This window comes from Oncorhynchus mykiss, chromosome 18 (genome assembly GCF_057628025.1).
Source record: "Oncorhynchus mykiss isolate SJ-2025 chromosome 18, ASM5762802v1, whole genome shotgun sequence".
NCBI classification, from domain to species: Eukaryota; Metazoa; Chordata; class Actinopteri; order Salmoniformes; family Salmonidae; genus Oncorhynchus; species Oncorhynchus mykiss.
The window spans coordinates 25,237,944-25,259,324 of NC_143039.1; the positions used below are offsets into that span (position 1 = coordinate 25,237,944).

Genomic DNA, 21,381 nt, shown 5'->3' on the forward strand with positions numbered 1-21,381 from the left:
TGTGCCATCAGAGTCCCTGGGTTCGCGCCCAGGCTCTGTCGTAACCGGCCGCGACCGGGAGGTCCGTGGGGCGACGCACAATTGGCCTAGCGTCGTCCGGGTTAGGGAGGGATTGGTCGGGGGGGATCTCCTTGTCTCATCGCGCACCAGCGACTCCTGTGGCGGGCCGGGCGCAGTGCACGCTAGCCAAGGTTGCCAGGTGCACGGTGTAGCCTCCGACACATTGGTGCGGCTGGCTTCCGGGTTGGATGCGCGCTGTGTTAAGAAGCAGTACGGCTGGTTGGGTTGTGTATCGGAGGACGCATGACATTCAGCCTTCGTCTCTCCCGTATGGGAGTTGTAGCAATGAGACAAGATAGTAGCTACTACAATTGGACACCACGAAATTGGGGAGAAAAAGGGGTAAAATAAAAAATAAAAAAAGAGCTGGGTTGTCTGTAGCCAGGCTCTCTCTGCTCTCTTCTCCACCCACACGCCATTCTTTCACAAACTGAATGATCAGTGTTCGCAACTGCTTCCATATCTGGTCTGACTGTTCTCCTGTCAGTGCTGCTGCAGTGGGTCATGTCAGCTAGCTCCCAGAACTAAGGCGTCACACTGTCTTGAGTCAGTATCTCTGACTGCAGGTCACCACCAGCTCCAGCAGAGCCTCCTTGTCTCCGTGTTCCAACAGCTCTGAGATCAGGTCATCCAGGGGCTCCCCGCCCCTCATGAACTCCTGCCAAGGGAATACAGAAGACACATTAACCAACTATTACCACTACATGTAAAAACATTACACTTCCATTATAGACTGCTTGTTTGCATAGTTAGAAGCCCACCTTGATATCTCTGGTAACATAGCCAGTCCGGTGATCTGTCACGCGGTCCTAGCTGAAGTTGTAGGTGCGAATCCTCTCCGACTGGGAGCGAGTGCCCACCTGGAGAAGGAGTAACATGAATGGCTCTGAGGTGAGTTGGGGGGAGGGAGGAGGGGGACAGTAAAGCATTAGGATGGGACTGTGTGTCGGGGATCACCTGCTGTTTGCGTGCCGTAAGTCTCTGCTCCGTCTCTCTGCCCATCATGCTCTGGTAGAGGCGGGCCTTCAGCACGCACAGGGCCGTGTCATGATTCTGCAGCTGAGAGCGGGACGTCTGACACTCTGCCACCGTACCTAGGGTCAGTCAGTAATTCCATTTCAATTCAGTCAATATAAGGAGATCAATTGAGAAGTGCCATTGGTTTTCAATAAAGATATTAAAAAACTTCTTAAAGTGTATTTTCAATACATCTCCCCGAACTGTAAGCTCTTACCTGTTGGCAGGTGTACTATTCGGACAGCACTGTCCGTTGTGTTGACACTTTGACCTCCCGCCCCTCTCGATCTGAACGTATCAACCCGCAGGTCCTTAGGGTCAATGCTGATGTCCAGCTACAAAACAGAATCCCAATGTATTATCGTTCAGACCGACAGACAGACAGGTGTATCTCGTTGGGTTGTGGCAGGACGATGGCGGTCATGGTTCCTGTGTGAATGCGTTGCATCCTGGAGGACAGGCCCAACTCGGGGATCCTCTGGACCCGGTGTGTCCCTCCCTCATGCTTCAGACGCCACATGGTGCAGTCCACCTGAGTGAATCAAATCAGACCATAAAACACACCAATCAATCATACACAAACACTTTCATCCAGTGACCCATAAAACACAGAGACAGTAGGACAGACAGAAGAGAAGCATTACCATATTCAGCAGGTGTGTAGTTGAAGATCTCAAAGTCCCAGGTCTTGTGGCTGGCAAGGCCTTGGTACGTGTCAAACATCTCTCTGGTGAACTGTTGACAGATGTCACCTGGATCCAAACATGTGCACCAGAGAGGGGACATACATTATCATCAGGACCAGGAGTGTAATGGAGAGCCGTTGTCCATGGCCTATGCTGTTCATTGAGTAATTACAGTGCACCGACTCACCTCCTGTTGTCCGCCCTGTTACCACCTCCAGAAGGACATTACTGGTGTCGTGTGGATCACTGGGTACTAGTGTCTGGATCAACTGGGCGAATATGAATTCAGGTTTTCTCGTCAAATTCCAGACTGACCAAGGCAGAAATGTAAAATGTTCTGTGTCTAATGTCTGTTCGTACATCTTTTCTCAATGACTCGATTCTTTGGGTGATCTGTGCTTGTTCCTCTTTCAGTAGCTGGACCATTTTGTCGGTCTTCCTCTTTGGAACCGACTGTCTCTGTAAAAGGAGAATATGGATGACTACAACATTTTCAGATATACGACACATTTCACAGTTAGCACATTGTTATTGAAGCATTGGCGACCTCTTCTGGTCATTGCGGCACGTAGGCGTTACAGACACTTATGAAAGGAAGATACAGAAAGACCACTAGTTAGTTAGCAATTAACAAAATACACAAAACAGAACACAGCTTACTTACTCTGAAGCAGTTTCAACCTCTTCTAGGTCTTTCACGGCATGTTCAGCGCTCTGAAACGCAGTGGCCACTGGTGAAAGTCACATCTGTCTCTTGTTCAACTCTTTCCTGGCTGGGTCGTGTTTTACAACAGCACCCCTGGTGGTGTTAAAAAGCTATTTCAATTCATCTGTAATCTGATTGGTCCTCAAAGAGGGGGTACTAAACTGAGAAAACCACCTTCTAAAACGTCTATTGGTAATGAGAATACGCTGAAATACAAACATATATCGGGGAAAGCATAGCGTAACATTGGGTCTGTTTTTATGAAACACAGTGGATATTTAACGTTCAGTATTAAACGGATCTTTATGAAATGGAAAGCAGTCTGCCAAGATTTCAGCAGCTCAGGAGAACAGAAGCAACTTCAAACAGAACTCTTATTGGTACCGTCGTTTTCATGGGATTACTTCAAGTGGTATCAAGTGTTGCTGTTGTACTTCACATGACAGGTCATCTTCAACAGGTAAGGTAATCATAATAATACAAGTCCTAATGCATAGGTCTCTTAGATTGGATAATACCAAGAGTCTCCTCTAAAAATGATCATAAAATCTATGTAATTCTATAGCACAAAATTGTATTTTGTAAGAAAAAAGTTATTGTCATAACAGTTTACAGGTGCTGCAGGAAAACATTGGACAAAAAAAGTGAAATACACTGATTGCCTCAAATACACATTGCACTAAATCTGATCCATTTCAAGTGGTTGCTCTCTCACCACAACATCTATAACACATTACACTTCAAACAGAGGCAAAGTGTTTCATATTGTATGGACGGTTTTACTGGCTATTGCCTCTTATGGCTTACAAAGTAGCCTTGTGTTTTACAAGAGAGCAACAAATCAAATAAAAGTTTATTGGTTTACACAGATTTGCAGATGTTATCGCAGGTGCAGCAAAATGCTTGTGTTTCTAGATCCAACAGTGCAGTGAAATGCTTGTGTTTCTAGATCCAACAGTGCAGTGATATGCTTGTGATTCTAGCTCCAACAGTGCAGTGAAATGCTTGTGTTTCTAGATCCAACAGTGCAGTGAAATGCTTGTGTTTCTAGATCCAACAGTGCAGTGAAATGCTTGTGTTTCTAGATCCAACAGTGCAGTGAAATGCTTGTGTTTCTAGATCCAACAGTGCAGTGAAATGCTTGTGTTTCTAGATCCAACAGTGCAGTGATACCAAGCAATACAAAACAATATACACATAATCCATAATGTTCACAAATGCTCTCCATCCAACCTGACTGAGCTCGAGCTGTTTTGCAAGGAGGAATGGGAAAAAAATTCAGTCTCTCGATGTGCAAAACTGATAGAGACATACCCCAAGCGACTTACAGCTGTAATCGCAGCAAAAGGTGGCGCTACAAAGTATTAACTTAAGGGGGCTGAATAATTTTGCACGCCCAATTTTTCAGCTTTTGATTTGTTAAAAAAGTTTGAAATATCCAATAAATGTCGTTCCACTTCATGATTGTGTCCCACTTGTTGATTCTTCACAAAAAAAATACAGTTTTATATCTTTGTTTGAAGCCTGAAATGTGGCAAAAGGTTGCAAAGTTCAAGGGGGCCGAATACTTTCGCAAGGCACTGTATATAAAGGGTAATATTGAAATGCAAGCTAAAAATGTAATACATTTCAACTCTATATCTGACATGGTGCAGGTGTCTTCTTCTTTTTAAAACAGTTTAAGTGACAAGTGGTTAATAACTCTATAAATGCGTCTAACAGCAGTGTATCAATGCCGAATGAGGGATTTGGGCTGCTGTGACCTCTAACCTCTCTTGCTGCTGTCTCTGTTGGCAACTTCAGGTCACCCAGACCGGACCAGCCCTAGTTGAGACTTCGGACAACCTCCAGAGAGGGGAGTCACAGAGGTGCCCAAAAAAACCCAGGGAGGTCACACCATCAGCCCACCTGCCCATTCAGCCTCCCAGTGGGCACATCCAGAGAGACATCCAGAACACAATGATCCACTGGGACCACGCCCATGGACACCTGTCCAAGATCGGGTACCATGACGGAAGGATCCTGGTCCGCGAGGGAGGCCTGTACTACATCTACGCCAAAACCTGCTTCAGGTACTACGACCAGGTAGAGGAGTCACTGTTGGAGTCTGGGTCTCATACTCCAGGGAGAAAAGGGGCTTCAGCAGAGCCTAGCATTCACAGAGAAGATGGGGTCGGGGCTGGTGCCCTTCTTATACAATACGTGTTCCACGAGCGTCACAGTCACAGTGCCCCCCCCAGGCCAGCTGTGCTGATGAAAAGCGGCAGCACCAAGCACTGGCAGAGGGGCCACTACCACATGTGTTGTCAGCAGCAGGGAGGGGCTTTCCCCCTGGGGCCCGGGGACAGTATCTACGTCAGCGTGTCCAACTCCTGGCTGCTGGACCCGGAAGCTGAGGGAAGCTACTTCGGGGCCTTCAGAATCAGCAGATGAAGAATAAGGAAGGAGACTTAATTGATGAATTAGTAACTGATATGTCTTTAATCCTATTCCCAGCTCAGGGCTGTACATGAGGTGGAATTCATATCTGTTAGGTAGCTGGACTGTCTGCATATGGAATAGATTTTTGTATTTTTATACTGTGAAAACAAACTGAATTTGGCTCACTTTTAATTTAGTTTTATGAAGTTTTCAATATTTATGTATTTTCTGATGTCTCTCGTATTCAATTCTGTGTTCAGTTTTTTGTGTGTTTATAGAACATTCCAATAAAGCCATATACAATTGTAAAAATACAGGAGAGAGATTATAAATGCTCTGTTATTATCACCAATATTGCCATGCTTCAACCCATTTTATAGGAAAACAGGGAGACCATTACGTTTCACCCTGAGACTGTTTACCTCAGCACATCTCTGAAAACTTGACACGGTCTCTCAGGCGTACGAGCGCAGGGCACCTCGATTTTACATGCTTTCTGTGGTTAGAAGGGAATAACTCCAGTTAGTGATGAATGCTGGGAGTGCTGTGTCATGCACATTTAGAGGCCCCCTACTCTCCTTACTCATTCCCTGATTTCACTGACCCCTATAGTCCTGCCCCTCCACCACCTCGCCTCATGTCTCTGAGATAAAATGAAATGAGATACTCTTTTGTTGACGTGTAATGTCATTACTATGCTCAGTTTGCCTTCTTCACGTGAAAATCCATTTGAAAAGTGAAGAGTCGATCTGTCCACTTAGATTAGAACAATTCAACACACACACCATGTTTCCCTTGAAAGCTTTCTTCACTCCCATGTCATTTCCATGTCCCAAGCGTGCATTAACGCCACCTATCTCAGCTCTACAGTTGCACTGTTAAGAGAGTATTAAAGTCGTCCACTGAAGCAAAGACTGTTTCTCATTTGTTTCCAGTCTGGCATATAGCTGGCACCACTCTATAACCTTTCAGGAAATGGGCAACAATAGCACACGAATCAGCTCGGCTATCAATAAAGGTTTCATTTGTAAAACTGCTGATGCAAGCACTCAAATTACTATACTTCAAATCAGTAGAGGCTGCTGAGGGGAGGACAGCTCATAATAATGTCTGGAACGGAGTGAATGGAATGGCGTCAAACACATGGAAACCTCCGTGTTCACCTCAAAACACAGGTAGCCCAAATAACATCAGATGAGATGAATAACAGGGTATTAATGTAGTTGACCACCCACAGCCAACAACCCCTGTTTTAGAGCTATTGATGGTATTTAAAAGATCAACATTGTATGAAATTAAAAATAAACATAGCTATGTTCTACTGTATCGCCATCCACAACCCCTTCACTGTCTCTCTTCCTATTTTGAGGAAGGATGGAGTGGACAAAATAATAGCAACAAATAGCAACAGATACTTTTAGTTAATGTTTAGTTGTGTTGACACAATGCAGACTAGGGTAAAAACAGGAACACCTGTGACCTAGTCAAGACCGTCTCTTTGGCACACATGTTTTTGTGCTGATGAGACGCAGGGAATGAGAGACAATGTCAGGGAACCAGACAGGAACCAGACAGGAAATAGTTGTGGTTTTATTGAGTCACAGATGGAGGGAGGGATTGGAAGGAGGGTGGGATTGGAGGAAGGGAGGGACAGTGGGAGGGAGGGAAGGAGGCAGGCAAAGGGAGCACCGCGTTGAGTCGTACATACAGTTTATCCTGTTGTGTTTATGAGAAACAGACTGAGATAGAGTGAGGAGGGCTCTATTTAATCAGACACACATGAGAATTTCAAACGCAGAAAAAGTGCATAGGATGTAATGGCGCAATAGCCTATAAGATCATGACGTTCACTGCAGCACATCCATTTTGTTTTCAGAACTGGTTACGGGGCACCGGCACACACCTGTACCTATTATGTACACCGTAAACCTGTCTCAATAAAGCCACAAGACTCAGAAACCACAGCAGCTAATTAATCAGAACTTCAGCATCTGGAGGCAAACATGTTAACAATAATAGCCCAGTGTTTTCCCTATACCTAAGCATTCAACCACAAATGGGGAACTCCAACTGTCATCACGTTCAAACAATTTGCTCTTTTTTAGTGCGCAAACAAACCCAAACAACAAATAAAATATTTACATGCACCAGCACAAATAACAGTCAGGTCCTGTGCTAGTAAATCAACTCTATCGGCTATTGTTTAGCTAACGGTGGGTCCCTCACCCGCCTTCACAGCCAAATCCTACTGGGTCATGGCTTCATGGGCTGCATGGGCCTGGGAAAGAAACCTTGTTTTGTTCATCTGGATGGTCACAATACATTTCCAGTAGGCTGCACAAAAACTGAAAGGACTTGATCCCATCACACACACACGCGCACACAGTTACAGGAAGTGTGCATGGAAGCGTAATGGGGATGTATCAGTACTGGCTTCCTTATATCCTTCCTATATTCTGGTTTTAGTAAGAAAACAAAATGAGTGACTTGAGTACATATCCTGGAGGTCTGCTGTGTGCAATCAAATAGCCTACAGACACATTTTCTCCATAACTGCCTTCTTTTTATATCATAAATGAGATTTATAAAGGTATAGAGATGGAGAGAATGGTCCTTACTTTATTCGCTAACCCTGAAAGACCACTTGTGGACCTAACCAGTAGGCTATGGCCTCACACTGGGAAACATGTAAATACACATAACTGACATGTAAACTGTCTCATACCACCAAAAACCATAGTGACAAGTCCCTGTCATTTATCACATACAAATTATGTATAGAATCAAATCCGGACATTTGGCAATCCATTGTAAAATACATTTATACAAAAACTAGGGCTACATTTCCTTTAGTTTACTTCACTGACCAATGGATTTTAATAACATCACTATTTACTTCCCTACATTTTGAGTGGGAAGGGCACAAATTAACGTTTCTCCAATATCTGGAAAATGAAGATGAAGATGAAGATGAAGGTGTGTCCGAACTTGTGGTTTCTTTAATGGTTTAATTCTTAACATAAGTATATTGTTTTACTCGGCAAAGGTGAAGTCAGTCAATATGGGGCGTATTGGGGGAATCACACCGGAAACCCCCCACCGGAAACGTCCGCCAGGCCAAGAGAGCGCACGTGCTGAGCTGAGCGCGAAAAACAACTCTGTTTCGCGCTCAACAACAAACGTGTCAACATGGCCAACTCTGCTGGGATGACGGTGGAAAATGGCAAGAAACCATATAGCAAATTCCTTATAAAATGTTGGACTATCTGTATTATCTTGGGATGCTTTGCTAAAACAGCCCAAAGTATGCCTAAAGTTGTTGGGGTTGGGGCTACTAAAGAGCTAACGTTAGTAGGGCTACAACAAGCTAGTTTAGGAAGCTAGCTAGCTTAACTAATAACAAAGCACATTCTTTCCTCAGACGTGACATGGTCCCTTCCATGTATTGCTGTAGAGACACATGGAGGGCCTGACTTCTCTCTAACACAAGCTTGAGAAGATGTCTCAACAAGGATATGCCCAGATTGTGGCCCTCCAGGAGGAACAACAAGTGCTCAGCTCTCTCCAGTTGAATCTCTCCTTACCTGCTAACACACTGACTAGTAACATTTTAAAACTCCAGGAACACTGTAATTGTTGCTGCTTACGTTATATACATTTTCCATGCAACATTAATATCGGAACATTTGTTTTAACACTCAGTGTAAAGCAATGTTGTTTTCATCTGCTACCAGGCCATACTATCAGACATTGAGAAGAAAGGCAAAGAAGCTGAAGTGGAGTTAAAATCCAACGTGAGGCAGATTCTCATCCTGGAGGGTGAGATGGAACAACTGCAGCCACAGTTGCAAGACCTGGGCTTGCGTTCCGTCACCGTCTACAACGAAAACACAGAGCTCCGACTGCTGATCGAGGAAGAGGAGGACAACTTTAGCCGCGTGCCGGTTACAACACCTACCGGAACAAGATGGAGGGCCAGCGGACGGCCGTCTTGCAAGCGGAGAGCCAGACGAGGGCTCACAGGGAGCTAGTGGAGAAGAGGGCTCTGGTCAGAGTGCTCACAGAGAGGAGAGAGGAGCTGAGGGCCGACCTGGAGAACCCAGAGGGGAACGCTGTGAAGCAGGCACAGGTCAGAGCAGCTGAGGAACCAGTGTAGATGTTGACAGATTACAGTCATATGTGATACGTTAAAAAACGCAGTTAATTTTGTCCTGTGATCCCTGTCTTCTCCACTTCATCTGTTCGCATGTTGTTATCGTGAATCAGTAATAAAACTGCAATCTCTTGACAGAAAGAGATGGATGACATGAGGGGGCAGATCTCAGCCTGGAGGAAGATGGTGACTGAGAGAAGAGAGCTCATCCTGAAGGAGTTTGAGAGTCACACACTGATCAAGAAGCATATCGAGGTACGGTAGTGAATCCCTGTTGTCTGATGCTCACTTACCCCCTTTTTCCTCTAATCCAACAGAAAATAACTCACTCCAGACAGTTAATGTTAGATAAAGACCCACCATGTACAGTATTCATAATAAGAATAACTATTTATCTGGAACCTTTCGAACATGCAGCTCAAAGTGTTGTACATACAAAAAGGAAAGAAATGCAGAACAATGTCAACAAAAATCAGAAAGTACAATATCCGTTTAAAACCCAAGTGTGTTGTTCTCAGATCCAGAACAGACGGTACGATGCCATCGTGAAGCGTCTCCACTGCCAACTGATGAAGGCCCAGTCCGGCCACAGGCAGTTGTCTGATGATATCTACCACATGGAGAGAGAGATCCAGGACCTCAAGAGACACCTCGAGGTGCCATAAGTTAGCATTCTGGTTCATAAAACTGTTCGTTTTGTAGTATGACCTAAGGCTAGGAGTTTTCCCAAGCCAAGACATACTTCAGGCCCTAGTGTAGGTCTGTGCATGACAGTTTTGTTGCTGTTCATTTTACATTTTACATTTTTCTCTCTCATAGTTTTTTCAGTGAAAGTGATGAATTGGAAAGCCATTAATTAAACAAAAACATGTTTTTACAGAAAACTGGCTTTCCCTCCCCATTACAAATACCTTGGGTTTCCCCCTGAATTTAGAGATACAACTGTGACACTCACTGGCCAGCAGAGGGCAATGGTTTCAACCAAGAAACAGCAACTATTCCTGTGTTACTGTATAGAAGACAATAATCACTGACAGTCACTTTGTAGACAAAACAACCTTTATTGGTGTGTTTCTCTCCTGTCTCTCATCATCTTGACAAAAACAACAGATCAGAACAGGCGACAAACTCATGAGATGGAGACGTGAAGGAAACCTTTTATACATTAAACCATAGCGTAAATGCTGTACATGATAGAACCAACTACCGGCGGATTACACACACTAAGACACGCAACATCAAAGGAACAGAATACTGAGTCATCATCAACGGTTTTAGGGTTGGAGAATAAAGCAAGGACCAAACTTTCCTCTCTCTCTCTCTCTCTCTCTCTCTTCTGTCTCTCTCTCTCTGTCTCTCTCTCTGTCTCTCTCTCTCTCTCTCTGTCTCTCTCTCTCTCTCTCTCTCTGTCACTCTCTCTGTCTCTCTCTCTGTCTCTCTCTCCTCTCTCTCTCTCTCTGTCTCTCTGTCTCTCTGTCTCTCTCTCTGTCTCTCTCTCCTCTCTCTCTCTCTCTGTCTCTCTCTCTCTCTGTCACTCTCTCTGTCTCTCTCTCTGTCTCTCTCTCCTCTCTCTCTCTCTCTCTCTCTCTGTCTCTCTCTCTCTCTCTCTGTCACTCTCTCTGTCTCTCTCTCTGTCTCTCTCTCCTCTCTCTCTCTCTCTCTCTCTCTCTCTCTTGTCTCTCTCTCTCTGTCTCTCTCTCTGTCTCTCTCTGTCTCTCTCTCTGTCTCTCTCTGTCTCTCTCTGTCTCTCTCTCCTCTCTCTCTCTCTCTCTCTGTCACTCTCTCTGTCTCTCTCTCTGTCTCTTTCTCCTCTCTCTCTCTCTCTGTCTCTTTCTCCTCTCTCTCTCTCTCTCTCTGTCACTCTCTCTCTCTCTCTCTCTGTCTCTCTCTCCTCTCTCTCTCTCTAGACCGCAACCTAGATCGCAACACAACAACATGGTTAAAACACTGCCACAACACGACCTCAACAAAACCACAGGGTTAGGATGGATTTACACTGCTTTCTCTTTCCATCTAGCGGTCCCTCTCTGTCTCTGTCTCTGTCTCTGTCTCTCTCTCTCTCTCTCTCTCTCTCTGTCTCTCTCTCCTCTCTCTCTCTCTCATGAATATTTGATGGTGCTTTTAAACGGAACAAAAATAAGATGAAACAGGGTAGAAACGTGTCAGTGTTCTTGTTTGTCTGTGTGTGTGTGAACACAGTGCCTTCTCATTATGTTCTCCTCCCGACATTAAAGAAGTCTCTTAAAGAAGTCTCGGTCCCGAGACTCTCTTTCTTTCTCTCTCCTTTTCTTTGTTTATTTCTCTCTCACACTGCCTGTTTCCCTCTCCCCCTCCTTCTCCTCTTCCCTCTGTGGGCTGGGGGTTGCAGCAGTAACTATGTCCACCAGAAGGCTTCTGAGTGTCAGATCCGAATCTGCACTTTGGAAGTCTAATTAAGTGTCCATTTCAAATATAACCATGACATCAGTGGAACCATCTTCAGTTAAATTATATGTGATCATGTAAACATAACAGAAACTGTCAGTTCAGTCCAGATTCACAGTGGTCATGCATGTGTGTGTCCAGCCAACTACCCCCCCCCCCCCCCCCCCAACCCATCCATCCATGTTCCTTCAGACACCCCAGGGGGGTTAGGGTTAAGTTTAGACTAGGGGCTCTTCATCCATGAATTAGCCCAGGAGCTGTAAATGCTTGTCCTGGGGACCCACAGTGGTTTTTAATCCAGGACTGAAAGAGAGTTTCTCCCTGAGCGTGTGGGTGTTTGAGGGACAGCCAGCCAGTCCTACAGGCAGTCTTCCAGCAAAGACTGGTCTAGGTCTTGCTCCAGTGGAGGGGGGGTCACAGCGATGAGAGGAAGCCCAGTAGCAGTGAGGCCAGGCTGGGTATTAGGGCTGGGGCTAGCAGGGACTCTGGGCTCCAGTCTGCAGCTCCATCAGTCAGAAAGGGCTCTGGAGAGTCAAACCCTGAACTGCCTGGAACAGACAGAGAGAATGACAGCATAACTCAACAGAGAGCGAAAACACTGAAGTCTGAACAGACAGAGAGAAAGAAAATGACAGAAGAGAGGAACAGAGAGGACAGAAAACATCTGAAAGGAGAGATAGGACAGAATAGAACAGAGAGAAAGAGAAGGCCAGAACGATCTGAAAGTGGAGAGAAAATGATAGAAGTATTTGAAAGTAGAGTGAAATAAATCTAAACAACCAACTGATTGGAGAGAGAGAACAACAGAATGGAGAGAAAATGACTAAAATAGACAGAAAATAACAGGAATAATAAGAAGAAATTGTTGGAGTTCCAGATACAGCAAAAGAGAAAGAGAATGAGAGAAAGAGTGTAGAGGAGAAAGAGAGAGAGTAGACTAATGTCGCCAAGACCTCAGCAGGGGGTTTAAGCAACCTAATTACAGTTTAATACACACACACACACACACACAGTCACAGTGATAATTGTAGAGTCTTTAGAAGAAGATGAGGTTTCTATGTCAGTTAGAAAAAAATTGTAATTACAGAGGAGAGGAGTCATGTCTCTATTAGGAAGTACATTTAAAGGAGAGGAGTCATGTCTCTATTAGGAACTACATTTAAAGGGGAGGAGTCATGTCTCTATTAGGAAGTACATTTAAAGGAGAGGAGTCATGTCTCTATTAGGAAGTACATTTAAAGGAGAGGAGTCATGTCTCTATTAGGAAGTACATTTAAAGGAGAAGAGTCATGTCTCTATTAGGAAGTACATTTAAAGGAGAGGAGTCATGTCTCTGTTAGGAAGTACATTTAAAGGAGAGGAGTCATGTCTCTATTAGGAAGTACATTTAAAGGAGAGGAGTCATGTCTCTATTAGGAAGTACATTTAAAGGAGATGAGTCATGTCTCTATTAGGAACTACATTTAAAGGAGAGGAGTCATGTCTCTATTAGGAACTACATTTAAAGGAGAGGAGTCATGTCTCTATTAGGAACTACATTTAAAGGAGATGAGTCATGTCTCTTAGGAACTTCATTTAAAGGAGAGGAGTTATGTCTCTATTAGGAACTACATTTAAAGGAGAGGAGTCATGTCTCTATTAAGAACTACATTTAAAGGAGAGGAGTTTTGTCTCTATTAGGAACTACATTTAAAGGAGAGGAGTTTTGTCTCTATTAGGAACTACATTTAAAGGAGATGAGTCATGTCTCTATTAAGAACTACATTTAAAGGAGAGGAGTTTTGTCTCTTAGGAACTACATTTAAAGGAGAGGAGTCATGTCTCTATTAGGAAGTACATTTAAAGGAGAGGAGTTATGTCTCTATTAGGAACTACATTTAAAGGAGATGAGTCATGTCTCTATTAGGAAGTACATTTAAAGGAGAGGAGTCATGTCTCTATTAGGAAGTACATTTAAAGGAGAGGAGTCATGTCTCTATTAGGAAATACATTTAAAGGAGATGAGTCATGTCTCTATTAGGAACTACATTTAAAGGAGAGGAGTCATGTCTCTATTAGGAACTACATTTAAAGGAGAGGAGTCATGTCTCTATTAGGAACTACATTTAAAGGAGAGGAGTTATGTCTCTATTAGGAACTACATTTAAAGGAGAGGAGTTATGTCTCTATTAGGAACTACATTTAAAGGAGAGGAGTCATGTCTCTATTAGGAACTACATTTAAAGGAGAGGAGTCATGTCTCTATTAGGAACTACATTTAAAGGAGAGTCATATCTCTATTAGGAACTACATTTAAAGGAGAGGAGTTATGTCTCTATTAGGAACTACATTTAAAGGAGAGGAGTTATGTCTCTATTAGGAACTACATTTAAAGGAGAGGAGTCATGTCTCTATTAGGAACTACATTTAAAGGAGAGGAGTCATGTCTCTATTAGGAACTACATTTAAAGGAGAGGAGTTCTGTCTCTATTAGGAACTACATTTAAAGGAGAGGAGTCATGTCTCTATTAGGAACTACATTTAAAGTAGAGGAGTCATGTCTCTATTAGGAACTACATTTAAAGGAGAGGAGTAATGTCTCTTAGGAACTACATTTAAAGGAGAAGAGTCATGTCTCTATTAGGAAGTACATTTAAAGGAGAGGAGTCATGTCTCTATTAGGAAGTACATTTAAAGGAGAGAAGTCATGTCTCTATTAGGAAGTACATTTAAAGGAGAGGAGTCATGTCTCTATTAGGAAGTACATTTAAAGGAGATGAGTCATGTCTCTATTAGGAACTACATTTAAAGGAGAGGAGTCATGTCTCTATTAGGAACTACATTTAAAGGAGAGGAGTCATGTCTCTATTAGGAACTACATTTAAAGGAGATGAGTCATGTCTCTTAGGAACTTCATTTAAAGGAGAGGAGTTATGTCTCTATTAGGAACTACATTTAAAGGAGAGGAGTCATGTCTCTATTAAGAACTACATTTAAAGGAGAGGAGTTTTGTCTCTATTAGGAACTACATTTAAAGGAGAGGAGTTTTGTCTCTATTAGGAACTACATTTAAAGGAGATGAGTCATGTCTCTATTAAGAACTACATTTAAAGGAGAGGAGTTTTGTCTCTTAGGAACTACATTTAAAGGAGAGGAGTCATGTCTCTATTAGGAAGTACATTTAAAGGAGAGGAGTTATGTCTCTATTAGGAACTACATTTAAAGGAGATGAGTCATGTCTCTATTAGGAACTACATTTAAAGGAGAGGAGTCATGTCTCTATTAGGAACTACATTTAAAGGAGAGGAGTCATGTCTCTATTAGGAAGTACATTTAAAGGAGAGGAGTCATGTCTCTATTAGGAAGTACATTTAAAGGAGAGGAGTCATGTCTCTATTAGGAAATACATTTAAAGGAGATGAGTCATGTCTCTATTAGGAACTACATTTAAAGGAGAGGAGTCATGTCTCTATTAGGAACTACATTTAAAGGAGAGGAGTCATGTCTCTATTAGGAACTACATTTAAAGGAGAGGAGTTATGTCTCTATTAGGAACTACATTTAAAGGAGAGGAGTTATGTCTCTATTAGGAACTACATTTAAAGGAGAGGAGTCATCCTCTATTAGGAACTACATTTAAAGGAGAGGAGTCATGTCTCTATTAGGAACTACATTTAAAGGAGAGTCATATCTCTATTAGGAACTACATTTAAAGGAGAGGAGTTATGTCTCTATTAGGAACTACATTTAAAGGAGAGGAGTTATGTCTCTATTAGGAACTACATTTAAAGGAGAGGAGTCATGTCTCTATTAGGAACTACATTTAAAGGAGAGGAGTCATGTCTCTATTAGGAACTACATTTAAAGGAGAGGAGTTCTGTCTCTATTAGGAACTACATTTAAAGGAGAGGAGTCATGTCTCTATTAGGAACTACATTTAAAGTAGAGGAGTCATGTCTCTATTAGGAACTACATTTAAAGGAGAGGAGTAATGTCTCTTAGGAACTACATTTAAAGGAGAGGAGTCATTTCTCTATTAGGAACTACATTTAAAGGAGATGAGTTCTGTCTCTATTAGGAACTTGAAGGAGAGGATTTCTGTCTTTCTACTGTCCTGTCTTCTCTTTGTGTGTTTGTGTGTATGTGTGTGTGTGTAGTTAGAGCGTGACTTACCTGGGGGTCTGACATACACCTTCAGCCTCAGACATGGCCTCCCTACATGGTTGGGATGAGGAGATGCTGACAGAGAGAAAGAGGGAGGGAAAGAAAATGAGATGGAGAGTTTGTAGTTTGCTATGTCGATTACGCCACTGTGAATGGGGTTCAGGTTAGACCTGGGTGATCCCACTACATCTGGTGTCCATGAGGTTGAAAGGGAGATACACACAAAGGGACACACACACACACACACACACACACAAACACACACACACACACACACACACACACACACACACACACACACAGTGAGAGGATAAGAAGAGCCAAGTCTGACCTCAGAGCAACATCATAAAAATCTGCTACTCAGAGGAAATAACCATGACCCTTCCTCTGCCCTCCCTCTACCTTTCTCTCGTTCCTCCTCTTCTCTCTCTCCTCATAGCAGTAGTAATACATATACTAGTAGTTGTACTGTAGCAATAAGAGGAGTAAATCCTAACTTACATTGAAGTAAAAAATTGTACTTCGTCATGCATTCATGTCAAATTTGACTTAAATGGACGTTTCGACTCACCCCATAATATGTTGTTGTTGTACTGCAGTACTACGACATATTTCTCACATTTATAGTAGTAGTACTGTAGTAGTACAAGATATTACACACATTTATAGTAGTAGTACTGTAGTAGTATAATATATTACTCACATTTATAGTAGTATTACTGTAGAAGTACAATATATTACTGTAGTAGTACAAGATATTACAAGATATTACTCACATGTATAGTGGTAGTACTGCAGTAGTATGACATATTTCTCCTATTTATAGTGGTAGTACTGTAGTAGTACAAGATATTACTCAAATTTATAGTAGTAGTACTGTAGTAAAAGATATTGCTCACATATTAGTTATATTTTAGTGGTATGACATATTACGCACAGATATAGTAGTATTCGTGTCCTGGCCTGAACTCGAAGCCCAGGGAGAAAGGCGTAAACAGCTGGAACTTTTCTGAGAAGCGCAGGGGACCGTCAGGACCGGTAGGACGGTTGCACTCCCAGCGTTTGAACCCCCTCATCCTGTGTTGACAGGAGGTGTACCCCTCATGGTTGACCATGAACAGGATATAGCGTTCCATTCGACCGTGAGCCGGAGGGCCGTTGGTGTAGAATGGACAGTAGATGTCGAGGTAGTCATTTATATTGACCGCAACCCTGTAGTCATGGTGGAACCTAGACCGCAACACAACAACATGGTTAAAACACTGCCACAACACGACCTCAACAAAACCACAGGGTTAGGATGGATTTACACTGCTTTCTCTTTCCATCTAGCGGTCCCTCTCTCTCTCTCTCTCTCTCTCTCTCTCTCCCTCTCTCTCTCTCTCTCTCTCTCTCTCTCCTTGCTTCTGTTTCTCCCTCTCTCCCATTCCTCATCTCTATCTCCCACTCCTCATATCTCTCTCCAACTCCCTGTCCTCAACCATCTATATCCTCTCTCCCCTCAAATCTCACCTCTCTCCCCCATCTGTTGTCTGTCTGTAAGCATTAATCAGAGTGCTCAACCACCGTGACCAAGCGGATACACACACACACACACACACATTACACAAAGATACAAACGCATGCGCACAACTCTTTCTATCTTCTTTCTATTTAATGATGAGGCCAGTGTGACATTGGGCAAAACATTTCTAAATGGTTTGAAACAAGATAAAAAAGGATTTTCATGCTGTTCCAGATGTGTACCTCGAGGAACAAAAGGGAATGGATGCAAAGTAGCCCATTACTCCACCTATACAACAACACAGGACTAGGACTATACATCCTGTAAGTAGCCCATTACTCCACCTATACAACAACACAGGACTAGGACTATACATCCTGTAAGTAGCCCATTACTCCACCTATACAACAACACAGGACTAGGACTATACATCCTGTAAGTAGCCCATTACTCCACCTATACAACAACACAGGACTAGGACTATACATCCTGTAAGTAGCCCATTACTCCACCTATACAACAACACAGGACTAGGACTATACATCCTTTAAGTAGCCCATTACTCCACCTATACAACAACACAGGACTAGGACTATACATCCTTTAAGTAGCCCATTACTCCACCTATACAACAACACAGGACTAGGACTATACATCCTGTAAGTAGCCCATTACTCCACCTATACAACAACACAGGACTAGGACTATACATCCTGTAAGTAGCCCATTAATCCACCTATACAACAACACAGGACTAGGACTATACATCCTGTAAGTAGCCCATTACTCCACCTATACAACAACACAGGACTAGGACTATACATCCTGTAAGTAGCCCATTACTCCACCTATACAACAACACAGGACTAGGACTATACATCCTTTAAGTAGCCCATTAATCCACCTATACAACAACACAGGACTAGGACTATACATCCTTTAAGTAGCCCATTACTCCACCTATACAACAACACAGGACTAGGACTATACATCCTTTAAGTAGCCCATTACTCCACCTATACAACAACACAGGACTATGACTATACATCCTTTAAGTAGCCCATTAATCCACCTATACAACAACACAGGACTAGGACTATACATCCTGTAAGTAGCCCATTACTCCACCTATACAACAACACAGGACTAGGACTATACATCCTTTAAGTAGCCCATTACTCCACCTATACAACAACACAGGACTAGGACTATACGTCCTGTAAGTAGCCCATTACTCCACCTATACAACAACACAGGACTAGAACTATACATCCTGTAAGTAGCCCATTACTCCACCTATACAACAATACAGGACTAGGACTATACATCCTGTAAGTAGCCCATTACTCCACCTATACAACAACACAGGACTAGGACTATACATCCTGTAAGTAGCCCATTACTCCACCTATACAACAACACAGGACTAGGACTATACATCCTGTAAGTAGCCCATTACTCCACCTATACAACAACACAGGACTAGGACTATACATCCTGTAAGTAGCCCATTACTCCACCTATACAACAACACAGGACTAGGACTATACATCCTGTAAGTAGCTCATTACTCCACCTATACAACAACACAGGACTAGGACTATACATCCTGTAAGTAGCCCATTACTCCACCTATAAAACAACACAGGACTAGGACTATACATCCTTTAAGTAGCCCATTACTCCACCTATACAACAACACAGGACTAGGACTATACGTCCTGTAAGTAGCCCATTACTCCACCTATACAACAACACAGGACTAGGACTATACATCCTGTAAGTAGCCCATTACTCCACCTATACAACAACACAGGACTAGGACTATACATCCTGTAAGTAGCCCATTACTCCACCTATACAACAACACAGGACTAGGACTATACATCCTGTAAGTAGCCCATTACTCCACCTATACAACAACACAGGACTAGGACTATACATCCTGTAAGTAGCCCATTACTCCACCTATACAACAACACAGGACTAGGACTATACATCCTGTAAGTAGCCCATTACTCCACCTATACAACAACACAGGACTAGGACTATACATCCTGTAAGTAGCTCATTACTCCACCTATACAACAACACAGGACTAGGACTATACATCCTGTAAGTAGCCCATTACTCCACCTATAAAACAACACAGGACTAGGACTATACATCCTTTAAGTAGCCCATTACTCCACCTATACAACAACACAGGACTAGGACTATACATCCTGTAAGTAGCTCATTACTCCACCTATACAACAACACAGGACTAGGACTATACATCCTGTAAGTAGCCCATTACTCCACCTATAAAACAACACAGGACTAGGACTATACATCCTTTAAGTAGCCCATTACTCCACCTATACAACAACACAGGACTAGGACTATACATCCTGTAAGTATCCCGTTACTCCACCTATACAACAACACAGGACTAGGACTATACATCCTGTAAGTAGCCCATTACTCCACCTATACAACAACACAGGACTAGGACTAAACATCCTTTAAGTAGGGGTCATACAGGCAAAGTATCCCATTACTCCACCTATAAAACAACACAGGACTATGACTATACATCCTTTAAGTAGCCCATTACTCCACCTATACAACAACACAGGACTAGGACTATACATCCTGTAAGTAGCCCATTACTCCACCTATACAACAACACAGGACTAGGACTATACATCCTGTAAGTAGCCCGTTACTCCACCTATACAACAACTCAGGACTAGGACTATACATCCTGTAAGTAGCCCATTACTCCACCTATACAACAACACAGGACTAGGACTATACATCCTGTAAGTAGCCCATTACTCCACCTATACAACAACACAGGACTAGGACTATACATCCTGTAAGTAGCCCATTACTCCACCTATACAACAACACAGGACTAGGACTATACATCCTTTAAGTAGCCCATTACTCCACCTATACAACAACACAGGACTAGGACTATACATCCTGTAAGTAGCCCATTACTCCACCTATACAACAACACAGGACTAGGACTATACATCCTTTAAGTAGCCCATTAATCCACCTATACAACAACACAGGACTAGGACTATACATCCTTTAAGTAGCCCATTACTCCACCTATACAACAACACAGGACTAGGACTATACATCCTTTAAGTAGCCCATTACTCCACCTATACAACAACACAGGACTATGACTATACATCCTTTAAGTAGCCCATTAATCCACCTATACAACAACACAGGACTAGGACTATACATCCTGTAAGTAGCCCATTACTCCACCTATACAACAACACAGGACTAGGACTATACATCCTTTAAGTAGCCCATTACTCCACCTATACAACAACACAGGACTAGTACTATACGTCCTGTAAGTAGCCCATTACTCCACCTATACAACAACACAGGACTAGAACTATACATCCTGTAAGTAGCCCATTACTCCACCTATACAACAATACAGGACTAGGACTATACATCCTGTAAGTAGCCCATTACTCCACCTATACAACAACACAGGACTAGGACTATACATCCTGTAAGTAGCCCATTACTCCACCTATACAACAACACAGGACTAGGACTATACATCCTGTAAGTAGCCCATTACTCCACCTATACAACAACACAGGACTAGGACTATACATCCTGTAAGTAGCCCATTACTCCACCTATACAACAACACAGGACTAGGACTATACATCCTGTAAGTAGCCCATTACTCCACCTATACAACAACACAGGACTAGGACTATACATCCTGTAAGTAGCCCATTACTCCACCTATACAACAACACAGGACTAGGACTATACATCCTGTAAGTAGCCCATTACTCCACCTATACAACAACACAGGACTAGGACTATACATCCTGTAAGTAGCTCATTACTCCACCTATACAACAACACAGGACTAGGACTATACATCCTGTAAGTAGCCCATTACTCCACCTATAAAACAACACAGGACTAGGACTATACATCCTTTAAGTAGCCCATTACTCCACCTATACAACAACACAGGACTAGGACTATACATCCTGTAAGTAGCTCATTACTCCACCTATACAACAACACAGGGCTAGGACTATACATCCTGTAAGTAGCCCATTACTCCACCTATACAACAACACAGGACTAGGACTATACATCCTGTAAGTAGCCCATTACTCCACCTATACAACAACACAGGACTAGGACTATACATCCTGTAAGTAGCCCATTACTCCACCTATACAACAACACAGGACTAGGACTATACATCCTGTAA

General features: G+C 42.9%; 3 protein-coding genes and 2 pseudogenes across 4 annotated transcripts in view; 3 read left to right on the forward strand and 2 right to left on the reverse strand.

Annotated features, from left to right (window-relative positions):
* Nucleotides 1-477: 477 nt before the first annotated feature.
* On the reverse strand, nt 478-2,323 carry LOC110527378 (peptide chain release factor 1, mitochondrial-like; annotated as a pseudogene). Its single transcript, XR_016488174.1, has 9 exons — nt 2,311-2,323; nt 2,124-2,222; nt 1,951-2,032; nt 1,722-1,829; nt 1,457-1,609; nt 1,295-1,412; nt 1,018-1,154; nt 822-920; nt 478-718 (listed from the first exon to the last, which is right to left on the reverse strand). The product of XR_016488174.1 is annotated as a peptide chain release factor 1, mitochondrial-like (transcript).
* Nucleotides 1,825-5,802, forward strand: LOC110527377 (tumor necrosis factor ligand superfamily member 10-like). The gene is made up of 2 exons (XM_021608611.3): nt 1,825-2,929; nt 4,273-5,802. Exons 1-2 carry the CDS (start codon nt 2,780-2,782, stop codon nt 4,900-4,902), a joined length of 780 nt encoding a protein of 259 aa, XP_021464286.2. The 5' UTR covers nt 1,825-2,779; the 3' UTR covers nt 4,903-5,802.
* A 2,040-nt stretch (nt 5,803-7,842) lies between these two features.
* On the forward strand, nt 7,843-9,046 carry LOC110527382 (coiled-coil domain-containing protein 122-like; annotated as a pseudogene).
* Nucleotides 9,047-9,156: 110 nt separating this feature from the next.
* On the forward strand, nt 9,157-9,927 carry LOC149975441 (coiled-coil domain-containing protein 122-like). Its single transcript, XM_090209476.1, has 2 exons — nt 9,157-9,298; nt 9,562-9,927. The coding sequence occupies exons 1-2, from the start codon at nt 9,188-9,190 to the stop codon at nt 9,706-9,708; spliced, it is 258 nt and encodes an 85-aa protein (XP_090065602.1). The 5' UTR covers nt 9,157-9,187; the 3' UTR covers nt 9,709-9,927.
* An 889-nt stretch (nt 9,928-10,816) lies between these two features.
* The window catches only part of LOC110528763 (ephrin-A2-like), a 31,978-nt gene continuing 21,413 nt past the window's right edge, over nt 10,817-21,381 (reverse strand). The window contains exons 2-4 of the mRNA XM_036952081.2: nt 16,548-16,840; nt 15,620-15,685; nt 10,817-12,015 (exon numbers count right to left, since the gene is read on the reverse strand). Of these exons, the coding sequence (XP_036807976.2) occupies nt 11,882-12,015; nt 15,620-15,685; nt 16,548-16,840 (493 nt within the window). The 3' untranslated portion in view covers nt 10,817-11,881. The remainder of the gene's footprint in view (nt 12,016-15,619; nt 15,686-16,547; nt 16,841-21,381) is intronic.